Source organism: Muscardinus avellanarius (assembly GCF_963383645.1).
Source record: "Muscardinus avellanarius genome assembly, chromosome: 3".
Classification (NCBI taxonomy): domain Eukaryota; kingdom Metazoa; phylum Chordata; class Mammalia; order Rodentia; family Gliridae; genus Muscardinus; species Muscardinus avellanarius.
Genome location: NC_137788.1, coordinates 9,555,807 through 9,574,048, shown reverse-complemented (window position 1 = coordinate 9,574,048; position 18,242 = coordinate 9,555,807). Strand labels below are relative to the sequence as shown.

Below are 18,242 nucleotides of genomic sequence, written 5' to 3'. Positions count from 1 at the left end.
AGAAAAGCCCCTGAGTTCCACCCCCAGTACCAAAAGAGAAAGAAAGAAAGAAAGAAAGAAAGAAAGAAAGAAAGAAAGAAAGAAAGAAAGAAAGAAAGAAAGAAAGAGGAAGGGAGGGAGGGAGGGAGGAGAGGGTTGGGGTATAGCTCAAAGGTAGAATGTCGCTGGGTTCAATCTGTAGTTCTGGGGGAAAAAATGCTGGTGAGAGTGTGGAGAAGTGTGAACTCTACTACACTGTCGTGAGACTATCAATTAGCGTGGCCACTTTGGAAAACAGTACGGAGGATCCCAGAGGAACGGGATACATCTACCATATAATCCAGCAATATCACTTCTGGGTAACTACGCAAAAGAATGGAAACCAAACTGATGCATGCATGTCTATACTTACAGTCCCACAATTCACAATCGCCAAACTATGAAACCAGCCAAGATGTCCAACAACAGATGAATGCATCACAGAACTATGGGTTTTAGACAGCCATAAAGCACTATTTAGCCGGGCGTGGTGGCGCATGCTTGTAATCCCCGCGCTTGGGAGGCGGAGACAGGAGGATCGCGCAGGTTCGAAGCCAGCCGTGCTGGCGTAAGAGACCCTGTTTTAAAAATATAAAATAGTACTGGGAGTGTAGCCCGGAGGAAGAAGGGCTTCCAGGAACCCCAGTACCACCAAAAATAAAAAAAAAAATTAAAAAAATTAAAAAAATAAAGAACTATTTAGACAGCCATAAAGAACAAAATTATGTCATTTGCAGGGAAACGGATGGATTTAGATAACATTATGCTAAGTGAGATTTGTCAGTCACAACTTGAATACTCCCCCTAATATGTAGACACTAGGGAGAAAAGGGTCATAGGAAGAACTCCAGATGAAGGAGGAGAAACCGTAGGTGAGCGAATAAGGCTACCTAACTAACGGAGGGGGACGGGGAGGAGGAAGAGGGAAATCCCTTAATGCACATGAGGTACATTCACAAACATCTTAAAGTCAATCACTAACCAAACATGAGAAGGAGGGAGGGGAGGGAATGGAGAGGGAATTGGGGGAGGGCTAAATGGTGCTGTGTGCGTGTATGCCTCCACCATCTCAAACCCCATTAAGATGTACGACTACAATGCACTGATTACAAAATATATATGCACGAGCTGGGTGTGGTGGCGCACCCTTGTAACCTCAGCATTCAGGAGGCTGAGACAAGAGGATCGTGGTTTAATGACAGCCTCCGCTTCTACTTAGTGAGACCCTTTGAAATTCAGTGAGACACCGTTTCAAAATAAAGTATAAAAAGTAAGGCTGGGGGGGTAGTTCAGAAGTAGAATGTTCCTGGGTTCCACCCCTAGTACTGCAAAAGGGAAAAAAAAAAAAAAAAAATATATATATATATATATACACACACACACACACACACACACACACACACACATACATACATACATAAATATATAGACGTGTGTGTACAGGCCATTTTCTCTGCTCCTTCCATTTTTAAAGTAACTTTTTTGTAGACTTCTAAATTGGCGTCCCATTCTCACACAATAATCTGAGCTGCCTTCACCCAGGCAGAATATTTAAAAAGATGGTGGTTGTGCTACAAAATCTCCTATTCTGTCATTGTTGTTGTTCTTCTCCAAATGGAATCTTACATGGAACGTCTTATACCAACAGACAAAAGCCCTGCTGAAGTGAAATGAGGGCCCTGGAGTTCTACACACTCAACTCCCTTAAACTCCAAAGTGCGTGCCTTAGACTCCAACAACTCTCAGGAATACAGCTCAAAAGGCACAGTGCTCAGATGCAACTCTCAATCCAGGGCACGGCGAAGCCAGTTCAGAGTGGCCCACCACTGAATCACAGAACACACTTAGAAGTCAAATACAGATACACCACTGTGGATCATCGACTGTTAAATTACTCCTACTTCTCTACCTCTAAAATGGTGTTCTCAGTGAAAAGTGATCATAAAGTACAAAATATTAAAATTTTACTTCCAAATGTGTTCAAATAACACGGAGTTCGTAATCTTCACCTTCAAAAAGCATTAGATAAAATAAATTAAGGAATACACAAATAAAAGGAAAGGTATCTCATGTTCATGAATTACAGCATAATATTGTTAAGATGTCGATACTACCCAACACAGCCTACAGATTCAGTGTAATCCCTATGTACATTCCAACAACATTTCTTTTTTTTTCTTCAGAAATAGAGAAATCGCCGGGCGTGGTGGCGCACTCTTGTAATCCCCGCACTTGGGAGGTGGAAACAGGAGGATCACGAAGGTTCAAAGCCAGCCTCACTGGCTTAAGAAACTCTGTTTCCAAATAAAATAATAAAATAGGTCTGGGAGTGTAGCCTGGAGGTAGAAGGGTTCTATTCCCAGTACCACAAAAAAAAAAGAAAAAAAAGAGAAATTTATCATAAAATTCATATGAATCTCAAGGAATTCTGAATATTTTAAAAAAAAAAAAACCATCTTGCTGAGCGTGGTGGCGCACGCTTGTAATCCCAGCATTCGGGAGGCTGAGACCAGAGGATCACAGTTCGTAGACAGCCTGAGCTACTTAGTGAGGCCCTCTGAAACTCAGTGAGTCCCTGTTTCAAAATAAAGAATAAAAAATAGGGCAGAGGATGTAGCTCAAAGGGAGAATGCCCCTGGGTTCCATCCCCAGACCCACAAAACAAAACAAAACAAAAACAAAACAAAACAAAAAACAACCATCTTGAAGAACAAAGTTGGAGGTCTTACACTTCCTTTTTTTTGGTTAGGTGCTAGGGATGGGATCCAAGACCTCACACATGCTAGGCAAATATTCTGCCACTGAGCTACACTCCCAGGCCTAGCTCAGTTTTAATTTTAAAACATATTAGTTTTAAAACATATTATAAAGCTATAGTAATCAACACACTGGTACTGCTTAAGGATATGTAGACCAACAAAATACAACAAAAAGCCCAGGGATAAAGCTCTGTACACAGGGTCAAGTGATTTTCAACAACTGTAACAAGATCATTCCAGGAGAAAAGGAAAATCTTTTCAACAAATGTTCCTGGGAGAGTTGAGTGTGGTGGTCATATCTGTAATGTCAGTACTTGGGAGGCTGTGACAGGAGGATCACAAGTTCAAGGCCAGCCTCAACACCTTACTGAGGTTCTCAGCATCTTAGTAAGATCCTGTTTCCAAATTTAAAAAAATAAAACAGGACCAGGGATGTAGATAAGAGGTAGAATGGCCCTGGGTTCAATCTCCCTAGCACCATCAAAAAAAAAAAAAAAAAAAAGTCTTGGAAGAACTGAATAGTCCTATGGCAATGAGTGGAACTTCACCTAAACATAAGAGCCTGAAATGATAAAACTCATAGGAAAAAAAAAAAAAGAAAAGCTTCGATAATGATTTCCTGGATGTGACAACAGACAGATGAGCGGGTGAAATGGACAACATCAAAAGTGAAAACTTCTGCACACCACAGATCAGAGTAAAAAGGCAAGCTACAGAGTGGGGGAAAGGTCTGCAAATCATGTATCTGATTAGGGGTTAATCTCCAGAATGAAGAATTCCTGGAACTCAGTAATACTAACAAACAACCCAATTCAAAATTGGGCTAAGAGCTGGGCACAGTGGTGCACACATGTAATCCCAGGACTTGGGAGGCTGAGAAGGGGGATCACAAGTGCAAGGACAGCTTCAGCAAGTAGTGAGACGCTCATGTACCTAGTGAGACGCTCATGTACCTAGTGAGAGCCTCTTTCAAAAAAATAAAATAGGGCTGGGGATATAGCTCAGAATAGAATGCCTTTGGGTTCGATTCCCAGGACACACACACACACACACACACACACACACACACACTCTGGGCCAAAGACTTAAACAGATACTTCTCTGAAGATATACAAATGGCCAAGAAGCACTTGAAAAGTTGCTCAGCACCATTAATCATCAGAGAAATGTGAATCAAAACTACAATGAGGCCGGGCGTGGTGGTGCACGCTTTTAATCCCAGCACTCAGGAGGCTGAGACAGGAGGATCACACAGGTTCAAAGCCACGCTCAAGTAGTTAGTGAGGCTCTCAGCAACTTAGTGACACCCAGTTTCCTAATAAAATATAAAATAGCTCTGGGAGTATAGCCTGGAGGTAGAAAGCCCCTGGGTTCCACCCCCAGTACCACACACAAAACCAAAGCAAACCCCACAATGAGGGCTGAGGGTTTGACTCAGTGGTAGAGCACGTGCTTAGCAAATGTGAGACCTTGGGTTCAATGCCCAGTCCCAAAACAGAACAAATAATACAGAAACCACAAGGAGATACCCTCCCATCCACTAGAATAGCTACTATTATAAAAAGACAGAACATTCTCTGAGAGTCAAAGTATAAAAAATATATTTTTTCAAAAACGAAACAAAAATGAAAAATGTTATTGAGGTTGTGGAGAAATTAGAACCCTTACGCGCTCTCGGCAAGAAAGTAAAACACTGTCACTGTAGCATCAGGAAGGTGGGTCTTCAAAAAAATTAAAATAGGATAACTGTATAATCCAACAGTCCAATGTCTGGGTCTTTGCCTAAAAGAATTGACAAGAGTTTCTGTTTTACAAGATGAAAAGAGGAGTCGAGACTGTGCAAGGCCTGGGGGTGCAGCTGGGGGTGCAGCTGGGGGTGGAGTGCACGCCCGGCATGTACAGGCCTCGAGTTCAATCCCAGCGCTACAAAGAGAGAGATTGTACAACAATGTCAATGTACTCACACTAGTGAACAGGACATGTAAAAAAATTTAAATGATAAACTTGATGTTGTGTGTGTTTTACCACAATAAAAATTGTTTTAGCTGAAGTCAGTGGTGCACATCTGTAATCCAGCTACTTGAGGCTGAGGTAGGAGAATAACTCAAGCCCAGGAGTTAGAGGCCAAGCTGGCAACAGAGCAAGAGCCTCCCATCTCAAACAAACAAACAAACAAACAAACAAACAAACAAACAAAATTTGAAAAGCATCTGATGAAAGCAGGAAGAAAAATTAAGTCATCCTAGGCTAGTTAAGGCTGGATTTCGTTGTTTGTCCTTAACAAAGAGCTAAGGGTCCCTGGGTTGGGCAAAGAAGCCAGATGATTTACTGGCACAGCACCAAGTGGAAGAAGAGTGTAGAAATTGCTAAGAGACAAAAACATTTATAGTCAGTGTTTCCAGCTAAATGCAGACCAAAAGCCAGGTGTAGGTAGTGCACTCCTGTAATCCCAGTACTTGGGAGGCTGAAACAGATCGTAGGTTCAAGGACAGCCTCAGTAACGTAGGGAGACGCTCAGAAACCTAGCGAAAGCCTGTTTCAAAAGAAAGAAATAAAAATGGCTGGGGGTAGAATGCCTCTAGGTTCCATCCCCAGTAAAACACACACACACACACACACACACACACACACACACACACACACACAGACACACACAGACACACACACACAAGTAAGTAAGTAAATAGATAAATGCAGGCTGAATTTTCAGAGTGCAAACAATGATTATATAAGCTCATTATCCCTTGAATTCATAACCTTTTAAGCTACAGTACTTTACACATGATTAAAACTACCTACATCCCCTTCAACTCATTCCGTCAAAACACCCATTCATGCCGGGCTTGGTGGCGCAGGCTTGTAATCCCGCGCTTGGGAGGCGGAGACAGGAGGATCGCGCAGGTTCGAAGCCAGCCACGTGCACTGGCTTAGGAGACCCTGTTTCCAAATTTAAAAAGTGTAAAAATAGGTCTGGGAGTGTAGCCCGGAGGTAGAAGGGCTTCCGGGAACCCCAGTACCACAAAAAAAAAAAAAAAAAAAAAACACCCATTCATGGTTCCACGGACTTTTGCAAGTTCTAAGAACTCTGTGCTGGCGATGCATGTGCCCACTTCACCAGGAGCAGTATGGTCTCGCTATTTATGTTGCCACGTCTGTATCTAGACGCGAGCTCACCTCATATTGATATGGAAGGAACTGTTCTTGTTGACCTCAAAGCCTCCAGACCAAACGCAGTTGGGAACATCCATCAGCCTGACGCACAGCAGCTGGTCGTAGTCGTTGCGAGGCCAGTGGAACACCACGCTGGAGCCGGGCAGGGTGGAGATGTAGCCTTCGGGATTGGCTGCTCCCTGAAACACAGGATGCTGGCCTCAGTCGCCGTGCCGGTCAACTCGTTACTTGGCTCAGTAATACTCAAACGTTTACTGAGCGGCGAGCTCCTCTGCGCCTGACCCTCTACCGAGAGCTGCGTGGCTTCTTCATGGGACAGAACTTATAGTCCTGATGGGAGATGAGCCACGGCCTTAAAACGCACGCTCCGTCTCCAAAAGCAACCGCTTACCTGTCCTCTGGCGAACTCTCTCTGTGCAAAAGCAAGCTTGTGCGATGACTTGTTATCTAACAGGTAGCGGGGGGCAAAGATGACCATGCAGGTGTCGATGTATCGGCCTCGGCCTTTCTTGACATCAATACCTGTAAATAACGAGAACCATTTCTGTGAATTAATCAGAAGAAAGAAAATTCTTGACCTAACAAAGATAAAGACTTCACAATTTCACAGCCTCCCTGAAAAATCAATGATATTGTCTGAAGAGGGTGTCCAGCCTTGCAGGAACAGAATGAAATGAGCAACGGCATGGAAAGCCTTACTCCTTCTTCCCATGTTGGCCTTCAAAAGTCTCAGGGCACTCTTCGATAACCCCGTAATTCCTGGATTCTTCACCAAGTGCACGCCATGATAACAACTAAAACACACCGGTAACCAGGCGCACGCACCTGACTACTGAGACTGCGTCATGTGAAACATTTCTGCTCATACTGGGCACCGTGTGTCCCCTAGAGAGCTTGCCCCTTTATGGGAGACAGTGAAGATTTCAGAGTACTTAGTCGGATTCTGCACTGCCTGAACTCAGTCACCTTCCTCAGTACTTTCTTAGAGTTCGCTGTTCAAGATTCCAGCTCAAATACAGATATTTATTCACCAGCCAAGTAAATTTCTAGTCTAGCACCTACAAAGCCCTAGAAAAAAATAACAAAGCGATCAGCCAGAAGAAAACCTCAAAAGAACAAGTTTTAAATAAAAAAGTAAAAGAGCACTGAATTGCCTTAAAATTTTTGCAACAATTTAACAAAAAAAGCACTCAGTGGGATGAATCATTTATCCACGGAAGCAATAAAAATAGCATCTATATTCAAAGCACGGGGCCATACACTGATGGAATTTTGATAGTAGAATTAACAAAAATAACAGGAATATTTAGTGAACTTTTCACACAATTTTCAATCTTTTCATCCGAGGCCTTAAGTTTAATCCTCAAAATGCCTTATACGTTAGGAATTTTAATTATTTCAATCGTACAGACGAGGAAAGCAAGGCGTGAGAAGCACACAGCTGAGCAACGTGCCCCGGGCCACCCAGCTGGCAGACGCCATCAGCAAGGCTGGCCTGCCTCTGGGGCAAGCTCCCCCCCAAGCCTGCTTCATGCCGGGACAGGACGCACACAGACAGGGACCCAGCTCAGCAGTCAGCCAGCACAGAGAGGACCACAAAGATGGGGGACTCTGCCTCCCGACATGACCATCCTAAATTTTCTTATATTATCCTAATTACAAACATTCCTGCCTGATAACTCCGCAACAGTCTTGCATTGGCTGGAAAATTCTGGTATTCTTTGTGTATAAACCTAGGAAGTACCTGACAGACGGAGCAAATCACAGAAGCAAGTACATCCGAAACTCTGTACCTAAGAAATGCCAGAGTACTGAGGCAGGAAGACGGGCCTATCGCTTTCCTTCCTGTGATATGCCAAACAGGCTTTGGTTGTCAGAAACCGCCATATCAGAGTTAGCCGATCTCAACTAATACAAAGTCTGCTACAAAAGACGCATTTAATCTGATACTACAAAAGCGAGTCTAGAGCCCCACACAGTCAGGCGCTCAGTTTTAGAAAAAGGTGGGCTTTTTGCTGTTGCTGTGTCTCTTTTCATCTTAAACTGCCTGGCAAACCCCCAAAACATCAAGAGCTGAGATCAAAATACACAAAATGCCTCTTTCTGGAGACGCACATAAGGCTAACTGGCAAGGCCTTCTCTGGCTTTTCAGTTTGGGACTGTGCTCTAAGCGTTCCTGAAAGGAACTAGTTATCTATCCAATCCTTCAAAATTTCAAGTGGGAGATTCCACAAATTCCCCTGACAGCACATGCTCAGGTCTCAGAACATAAGAACTGCAACGTTCTATTTCAGCCCACTCCCTATAGCCCTTCCTTTGGTGGAACAACACACGCCACGGCTCAGCCTTGCCCCTCAACACCTCTGCTGTGCGCCTGAAGGAACGCGCCCATGTGCCCCTCAACACCTCTGCTGTGCGCCTGAAGGAACGCGCCCATGTGCCCCTCAACACCTCTGCTGTGTGCCTGAAGGAACGCGCCCATGTGCCCCTCAACACCTCTGCTGTGCGCCTGAAGGAACGCGCCCATGTGCCCCTCAACACCTCTGCTGTGCGCCTGAAGGAACGCGCCCATGTGTCCCTCAACACCTCTGCTGTGCGCCTGAAGGAACGCGCCCATGTGCTCACTTTTTCGGGTTGACCCGCTCGGTTTGCATCTCTGCAAGAATTCTGTGGTTCTTGGTACTAACTGCTGTAAAAGGAACGAGTTCCGTACCCCCATGCCTCCTCCTCAGAGTGTCCCAACTACGGCTTCCAGCCGACACGCACAGCTTGGTTTGGACAATGTACCGGTGGAAAGCCCAGTGCAGCTCAAAGTGGCCTTTGCCTCCTCAAGGGGTAAAGGGGCAGGCGTGAGAACAGCACCTTCAGCTGGGGGCTCGCGGACGCCCACTCCCTTTAATATCTTAACGTCAACTCTGAGGAGCAGTCCCCGTGTCAGAGGAGCAGGAAACACATCCACGCTTAAGAAGTCTGAAAAGAAACTACACTCGGAAGATCCCTTTATTAAGAACTCCTCAAACTCCTGAGCCTGCCCCTGACTCTCCACACGATTTGAGGTTCTTCCTCCTATAACCCAATTCTTTAGATCTGGACTGTCCAATACAGCCACTACTAGTCATCCTAGCTACTTATATTTAAATTCATTAAAGCTGAATCAAAGCCGGGCGTGGTGGCGCGTGCGCACACTTGTCATCCCAGCATTTTGGAGGCTGAGACAGGAGGATCGCGGTCCAAGGACAGCCTGTTACTTAGTGAGGCCCTTTGAAACTCAGTAAGACCCTGTTTCAAAATAAAGACTAAAAAAATAGGGCTGGGGCTATAGCTCGGAAATAGAATGCCCCTGGGTTCCATCCCCAGTACCGGAGAAAAAAGAAAAAGAAAAAGAAAAATCCTGAATAAAAAGTCTGTTGCTCAGTCACACTCGCCAAGATTTCTCAGGAATGTGCTTTCAACGCTCAGCAGCCGCGTGTGGCTAGCGGTGACCGCTTTGGACAATGTGAAATAGAACGTTTCCGCTGTCGCAAGCTCTATGGGACAAGGCAGTTCCAAATCATATTCCAGTGCTCGAGACTAAAATGCAGCTCTGAGGCCCTGGGAAGCTGTGCGCCTCAGGAGGGAGGCCCGGTTACATCTTAAACCTAACGCGTATGTATATTCGGTTGATCTGAGCCCTTCAGGAACTCCTTCAAGTGTTCCCAGGTGGCTCTGAAGCACATGGTACAGTGTCCTCCCCTGCCCTTCCCACCTCCAGGCGCTGGCGAGGGCGGGGGCTTCTGATGACTAAGCCGCCAAGTGCGTTTCATCATATTTTCTGCCACAAACCCACACACCCCCGCCCCAATCCTACTTCTGACCCAGACGTCCCCTCCGCATCTGGCAAGTCACTCACCCTCTCTGCTTCGGTTTCAGGGAGAACAATGCTCTTGCCCTCCCGGGGTTTGCAAAGTTTAATGGATGCGTGGGAATACTTGGAGGGTGAAAGGCACACTAAAGCGGTCCCATTATTCCCCCGAAAACAAGGGTTCCAGCCAAACTGATACTTCCTGACACCGGTGAGCCTGAAATCACACAGAGCCACCTCTGAAGGGCAGTGTCTAGGTGGCTCTGGGTCCTTAGGAGAAGAGGGCTGTGTTGATATCAATCTAGCATTCAGAGAGCAGACATCTGACCCACTGTCAAATGAGGAAAGTCAGCATTTGTAGCCAGGCCCAGCTGCCTGGCCGGCTTATTCCTCCACGCCTGAGGTCACTGGCCAAGGGTTCTAATCCTCCTGTCACCCCAAACGTAACTCACCAATGTTATAGATCAGCCCTGGGCGGTTTCCTTGCTGGATGACTTTCAAAGCCCGGACTCCACTACCACCATCCAAGGAGAAGCCCTGACACCAGCCCGGCATGCCTTCTGGATGGATCCCCCTTCCGATTCTCATCGTGCAGCTGTGGCAGAAAAGCAGAGATGCATACGTTCATCCACAAGGAAGCCCTATCTGCCTGTTCCAATCAGGGAATGGGAACACGCCACCACCCAGTCAGACCTTAACACTCACTCTTGTTCTACTCACAGGGAATCGGCGCGGTGAAAAGAATCAGGCTTTAAACCCTATCTTGAAATAACCGCAGTGAAACAGTGTATGAAACATACTGACATCTACAACTAAGTGATTAGGGGAAAAATACCAGGACTCTATGTGCATAGCGTATCAGGGAAATGCTAGTTTCGACTATTCCCGTGAAAATCAAGGATTTGAGGGGGGAAAAAAACCTGAGAAAAGTACTTCAGAAGACGCAGCGGACAGCACGCTTCCTCTAGGCCTGACAGCATCGCACGGCACTGTCTAGGTGGCCAGCGTCGTACCGCAGATTCCGGAAACGACTCCTGAATGTGCACGCAGCTCCACCACGAGCTAGCGACGCAGCCACCGCAGCTAACTCCTACCGTGAGTCTCGGATTCCTCGTCTTAAAACATAACTGGTTCCTGCCCTCCCTAAAGAGCGGGGAGGCTGGGGAGAATCCAATGAGACGGACTGCATGGAAATGCTTTGAGAACTGGATTCCATGGACAAAACAAGCTATGTGACAAAGGTCTAGTCCTAGATCTAAAACTGTCAAAACCCTTTCAGGAGCAGAACGAGACTGGGCTTGCCAAACAGGACCAGAGGCTGGCAGTATCTCCCCCAACAGCCGGGACTCTAATGGACTCCAACACTACTCTAGATTCCAGCCCGGCCTCGTACACAGATCTGTATCCATTGAACTTTAGTACTCCAGAAGCCTTCCTGATAAGCTTTCAGCCAAATTCTACTGATGATGGTGTCTGGCATTTGAGCGGTATAAGATATACCGACTTATCTTTGGGTTAAGGCTAGCTATGAGTTAGAAGGCTCTTATAAAAAGCAAAATGTCAAAACCAAGAACAAAGGTGAACTAGTGTTTCTACCATCACTAGAGGTGACAGTAGTCCTCACAATGGTTTAAATCTGCCATGAGACAGCAGTGTGAGAGGTTGTGTTTGCTGGGTGCTGGGGATTGGACTTGGGCGTTCTATCTCTGAGCTACACCCTCAGCTTTCTTTTTAGTTTTTATTTTGAAACACGGTCTCACTAAATTGTGAGGGCCTCGCTAAGTTGCCGAGGCTGGCCATGAGCCGCCATCATCCTGCCTCAGCCTCCCAAGTACTGGGATTACAAGTGTGCGCCACCCCACACAGCTACAATGAGTGTTTTAAGGTCGTAAGAGGGCACATTGTAGATTTCAAAACTTTCCACAAATAGTCCCAATTGTATTCCTAGGGCTGAAGGCTTTCCCCAAGGACCAGGGTATCTTCTAAGGCCAGCCCCCTTGCTAAGGCTAAAAGCTCACAGGGAAAGGAAAGCTGCAGAGGAGAGAAGGTGATCCATGGGGTTTTCTGCACTGGCACAATTACCAGTAGGAGAACTACTCCAATATGTGTAAAATAAAACTAGCGTTTATTATAAAGCAACAAACGGTCTATTTTCAGTATCAAATAACATCGAAATTAGATCTGAAAAAAATCCCACTAGGTCACGGTTCTAGTCCTCTTGCCAAGCCAGGATGGTTATCTACAGTACATTTCTACTTGCACGAATATATTATAGCCTTTGCTAATTTCCCCGCCCAGCAGCTTGCTTCCCCTTTGGTAAGTAACTGCACTCACAGGCTCGGCTGCTCTCTGTCAGCATAGCAGAACAGGAGGGGGCTCAGGCTCCGGGCCAGCTCGTGCTCCTCAAGCTGGCCCGCTGCATCTGTCTTGGCATTGTCCTGTCTGAAGATCAGTGGCAACCCTTTAGGAAGGAGGGAAAAGTTTAGATCAACCCCACCCAGCTGCCCAGGAAAGACGAGAATGGCAAGAGGAAAAGGGAACCATCAACTTAAGTTTAGCGGGCTCAGACCGTTATGTGGAAGGACGCTTCTTAGTATGAGCGAGCGCGCATTAGAGAAGCAGGGGGTTTAGCAGCTTAGGCCATTGAAGTGATCTATTTGCATTGGCTCCATTCAGTGGGCTGAGCAGACGTATCTGAATGCCCATGCCCTAGCCAAAGGCTCCCTCAGACAGTCTCTGTACACACCTGTCTTGTTAATGAGCCAATACGGAGCGGAGATGAAGATCTTTAGGGACCCTTCTGCCCGACACACGATGCGGATGGTGAGGTTCAGCTGCCGCCGGTTGATGTCATAGAGTCGCATTCTCACCATATAGTTCTGAGTCCCGGGGGGAATGAGCAGTTCTTTACAGAGGGGAAAGTTCTCCAGTGACACCCCTAGAGAAGGCACAAGCTATTACCTTGCTGGATTCTTACTCAAGTTTATCAAAACAGCCCACGGCAAAGTGGGATCCTTTGGAAAACATCACTAAGGATCTATATAATAAAAATGTCAAAGGCCATTTTCTCTAGCCGGGCTGAGAACAACTACGGAGCAAGTCAGATGGCCTGCAAGTTTTACTATGGAGTCTACACTGAATAGTGAGAAATCAGAATTCCAAAAAGCCACCAATGATACGTACGGCTGTTCGGAGCCTGTGTTTGGTGCTTGAGATATAATAAAGCAAGTTTAAGGTCCTGCAGCTGACATGCCGGGCTTCTATCCCCAGCCTGGACTTATTATCTGCATAATGCAGAGCAAGCTACTTTACCTTTCTGGGTCCCATCCACAAAATGTGGTAACAGAGGCATCTTTACCCGGGGTGGTGCTCGGGCTGAAGCGTGACACTGGAGACCAGAGCCCTGGTTGAGGGGACAGGCCCAGCCCGTCCTATTTACTTTAGAATGAATAACCAAGGGCAGGTGAAGGCCCCGTAGGGCTTGCCTAAAATGCTAACTGCCATCGCACCACTTTTCTTTTCTCAAGCAAGCTCAGGATTTATGTAGCTGCTGCTGAAATGTGCTCTTGACGCTGTGGAAGTGTGGCTTACGTTCAATGAGTTTGGGGTTTCTCAGCTGCAAGACGGAGCTAACACCGGCCTCAACCTGAAATGCGTGCTGTTGTGAAGATAGAGTGAGATGGTACAGTGACAGCAGTTGCAAAAGGGCAAGAAGATGAGCATCTCAGTGGTGACTACTTCAACATGTCTGCGGCAGTCTTGAAGAAACACACTTTCTGCCCAAACTACAGCAGCACCCTGCAGAGTGCTGCAAAAATCTGATTCTCCACCTTGATTTCACCTGACCTTCCCTTAAAACCTCAAGCTACTCAGTGCATTAGACACCCTTCCCCTCTGTCCTCAGGGAAACACAACAAATAACTACCGCTGCACGGATGACAGGCGACCGACAGCCTGGGAGGGAGCCCGGCGGACGGTGAGTGCTGACGAATATTTATAACTGCTTTCCCGAAAAGAGGAGACACGGGACCTTGCTCAGGTGAGCAGGAAAAAGCACGGCTCCAAAAGAGAAAACGACTCCCCAGAGCCAGACAGCAAGTGAGCACTGAGGAAAGGGGCTCTGGTGGTGTTGCTTCCGCAAGTCCCTCATCCGGTCTTCCTTTGAGACTGCATAATGGCTTTGAGGCGGCCTACTCAGCTATCACATGTGCCACAGTTTCTCCAAAATGTTCACCAAAGAGTCACAAAATACCCACTGATGTTTCCATAGAATTACTACAAATATCCCTTCGAGGACGGCCTTACCCAGTTCAATATTCTGGGACGTATCAGCTGTGTGGAGTGCTGCCTCTTTGCCGGGCTTCAGGGTGCCATTAATTGGCATTCCCTTTATGTAAAAGTCAAGCTCACAGGGCAGCAGGTTGCAGATTACCACAGTGGGGAGGAGATAGATGGTGTGCCCCGGCTGCCTGAAAATCTGTTTTGCGCTGTCAGAAAATATGTTTGAAGGCATGTAATCTGGGTAATTCTCTTTCTTTATAGCCACGCAAAACCTACAACGACAAAGCAGTGGGAAAATCATCAGCCTACACGAAGAATCCGCATGTTTTTGTCCTTAGCTAGATAAGAATAAAATGGTTCAATAAGTCAGTCAGATAGTTGAACTTTTAATCCAAATGTATTTACTGACATGAATATGTAATAAAATGTACAGATTTTAAAAGCTCAGTTTAATGAGTTGATAATTACATACTCCTCTACAATCACCACTCAAACAAGCGACAGAATATTTTCTTGCCCCAGAAAGCTCCCTCGTGTCCCTTCCCAATCAATATTCTTCCGTCATTCAAACAGCCACTTTTGAATGGCGGAGGGCACACCGAACCTCCTGGTCTGGCTTTTTTTTTTTTTTGCTTCACGTGGAGTTCCAACAAGATTTGGTCATGCTGTTCTATGCACTGTATTTGATTCTTTTTCACTGGCTAGTGGTATGCTTTGGTATGAATCAGTCGTGCTTTATTCATTGTGCTGTTGATATCTAATCGAGTTTGAGTATGAGTCTTTACTTCTTTTAGGCAAATACCTACAAATGCACCTGCCGGGTCCTTAGCTTCCATGATAGACCTCTATGAACGTTTGCAAACAGTGAGGCCATTCTGCACTCTCACCAGCTGCTTGTGAGAGTTCTGGCTGCTCCTCAACTCTGCCGACACGCGGTGCTATTAGTCTTTCGTGTTTTTTCCGTTCTACTGAGAGTAAAGCATGACCCGCTGTGTTTCGGAGCTACGCTTCCCTAGTAACTAACGACAGTACGCATCTCTTTGTTGTTCTGTTAGCTCACCTATTTTCTCCTGGAAATGGTTGGCCCAGTCGTTTGCCTATTTTGTTAGGTTATCTATTATTAACTTCAGAGTTCTTTATTATATCTTACATATAAACATTTTTGTCATACTGACATTATTTCCAATTCTGCAGGTTACCTATTTCTTTTGTTATTGATTTCTACTGCTAAGCCAAGGCATTTTCTGTTAGGTCCAATTTCTCTAATTTTTCTTTGGTGTTTAGTGCTTTTGGGGTAAGAAATTTTTACCTACCCCAACAACATGGGTATTTTCCAGAAAACTTTATAGTTCTGAATTCTACATTTAGGTCCCTGATCCTTCTCATAGGAATGATTGCAGATGAATTGAGACGGGCTGAAGTTCATATTTTCATATAGATGTTCACTGTTGCATTAATACTTCTTTAGAAGGCTTTCCTTTCCTCAACTAAACTGACTTGGGACCTTGATTAAGATCTAGTCTCCTAGTCTGGACTTTTTTTTATATCACTGATCTCTATTTCTGTCCTTCTGCCATTATTGTGGCTGAAGAGTGAGTCTTGAAAATGGGTTTTTGAAAGTCCTCTTGCTTGGTCCTCTTTTTGAAGAAGGCATTCAAAATTCTAGATTCATTATACTTCCACATAATTTTTTTTTTATGTGTGTGTGGTACTGGGGATGGAACCAGGGGCATTCTACCTCCAAATACACCCTCAGCCCTATTTTTTATTCTTTATTTTGAAACAGGGTCTCACTGAGTTGCAAGGGGCCCACTAAGTAGCTGAGGCTGTCCGCAAACTGAGATCTTCTTGTTTCAGTCTCCCAAAAGCTGGGATTACAAGCGTGTGCCACCACACCCGGCTTCCACATAAATTTATAATTAACTTCTCTATTTCTACTTGGTAAAGTTTGTTACGGAGTCTGCATCTCTTCATGGAGTACACTTGCTCAGTTTTCCTGCAGTATCTCTAACCGGTTTTAGTATCAGAAATATGCTCACTTCATACAATGAGGTAGAAATGGTTTCCTCCTGTTCTATTTTCTGAAAGATTTTGTAGAGAACTGATACTATTTCCTTCTTAGATGTCTGTAAGCCAGGCAAGTGGTGCAAGCCTGTATTCTAGCACTTGGAAGGCTAAGTCAGAAGGCTCTCAGGTTTGGGGCTAGCCTCAGCAATTTTGTGAGACCCTGTTTCAAAATAAAGAGAGAGAAGGTCTGGGGTATGTATAGCTTGGAGGTAGAATGCCCCTGGATTCAGTCCCCAGTCCCTCCCACCTTAAAAAAAGAAAAGAGGCCTTAGAATTTGCCAGTGAATTTATATAGGTTCAGAATTTTGAGAATTTCCTTTGTAGGAAAAATTTTTGTAAATTTAATTTTTAAAAATAGGTATCACAGCCGGGCGTGGTGGCGCACGCTTGTCATCCCCGCGCTTGGGAGGCTGAGACAGGAGGATCGCGCAGGTTCAAAGCCAGCCTCAGCTGGCTTAAGAGACCCTGTTTCCAAATAAAATATAAAATAGGTCTGGGAGTGTAGCCCGGAGGTAGAAGGGCTTCCAGGAACCCCAGTACCACCCAAAACAACAACAACAACAACAAAAAATTGGTATCATAGCCAGGCGTGGTACGCATGCTCGTACTCCCAATACTTAGGAGACTGAGAGGAGGAGTGATGGTTGGAAGCCAGTCTCGGCAGCTTAGCAAGGCTTCAGCAACTTAGTGAGACTCTGTTTCCAAATAAAATATAAAATAGGTCTGGGGGTATAACCCAGAGGTAGAAGGCCCCTGGGTTCCATCCCAGTGTTGGAAAAAAAAAGGTGTCGTGTTGTTCAGACTTTCTATTCTTTGTGTCAGCTTTGGTACTTGGCGTTTTTCAAGAAAGGTGGTGTCATGTAAGTATGGAATCTATTGACATAAAACTGTACTTATCTCTTTTTGTCCTTTTAATCTCTGTAGGGTCTGTAATGATGTCTTATTTAAATTCCTTTCTGCTTTCTCTTTTTGCCTTCGTCAGTTGTATTAGAGATTTTTCATATATATATATATATATATATATATATATATATATATATATATATATTTTATTTTTTGGTGGTACTGGGGGTGAAACCCAGAGGGTTTCTACCTCCGGGCTATCCTCCCAGACCTTTTTTATATTTCATTTGGAAACAGGGTCTCACTAAGTTGCTGAGAGCCTCACTCAGTAGCTGAGGCTGGCTTCAAACCCATGCGATCCTCCTGTCTCAGCCTCCCAAGCGCGGGGATGACAAGCGTGCGCCACCACGCCCGGCTATAACTTAATTTTCATTGTGATTTCTCTTTGACCCATGAGCTATTTGAAAATAATAATATAATTCCAAAACATTTGAGATTTTCTAGTTATGTTATTGTTGATGATTTCTAGTTTACTTCTATTGTGATCAGGAAATAAATTCTATATGATTTCAATTCTTCAATATTTTATTGACCTTGTTTTATGGCCCAACAGATGGTCTCTCTTAATGGATGTCCCACATACACTTTAAAAGACTGTACCAACTGGACTTGTAGGGAAAAGGGTTTTATAAGCACCAATTGGGACAAGTTGGCATTTCAAGATATAAAAGATTTTGTTCTGTAATGAAAATGTTAACACTGCCCCCGTAGGTGTGCATTCACCTTTTTCTCTTTGTTAACGATGGGTCAATGTGAAAAAATATACTGGGATTCTGTACACTGCTATTGTCCTCCTAAGTTTAAGGTAAGTGCACACCTGTTTTCAGTATAAGGAAAAGGAAAGGAAATAATCTCTCATCTAAATAAGTTTAAAGTGTAAGTTTATTAAGCTCCAGTGATAGCAATCCACTGCTTTTCAACATTAATCTACTAATGTATTATTTGTATGTTTCAGAACAGAAAAATGGTGAACTTAAATAGTTAAGCAATTCTTGTTAAAGTGCTCAAGAAAGTCATTATCAGGAACATAAACCTTTTTGTTCAAATTTTTAAAAAATCTTTCATTTTTTTCCTTTTCCTGCCCTTTCCAGTACGTCCTCTCTCTATCTATGCTGAAGCACACATACAAAGTCCTAATCTTCCACCTGTGAGTATGCTTGTTGGCTGGTCCTCCCTGAATATTAGAGAAGTAACCCCGCCCC

At 44.8% G+C, this 18,242-nt stretch overlaps 1 protein-coding gene across 2 annotated transcripts in view; it reads right to left on the bottom strand.

Annotated features, from left to right (window-relative positions):
- The window catches only part of VPS13D (vacuolar protein sorting 13 homolog D), a gene marked incomplete at its 3' end in the record, with an annotated part of 245,737 nt that overhangs the window by 118,279 nt on the left and 109,216 nt on the right, over positions 1–18,242 (bottom strand). For both annotated transcript variants that reach the window (XM_080692050.1, XM_080692051.1), the window contains exons 46-51: positions 14,095–14,342; positions 12,536–12,727; positions 12,124–12,250; positions 10,242–10,384; positions 6,340–6,470; positions 5,952–6,127 (exon numbers count right to left, since the gene is read on the bottom strand). In XM_080692050.1, the coding sequence (XP_080548176.1) occupies positions 5,952–6,127; positions 6,340–6,470; positions 10,242–10,384; positions 12,124–12,250; positions 12,536–12,727; positions 14,095–14,342 (1,017 nt within the window). The remainder of the gene's footprint in view (positions 1–5,951; positions 6,128–6,339; positions 6,471–10,241; positions 10,385–12,123; positions 12,251–12,535; positions 12,728–14,094; positions 14,343–18,242) is intronic.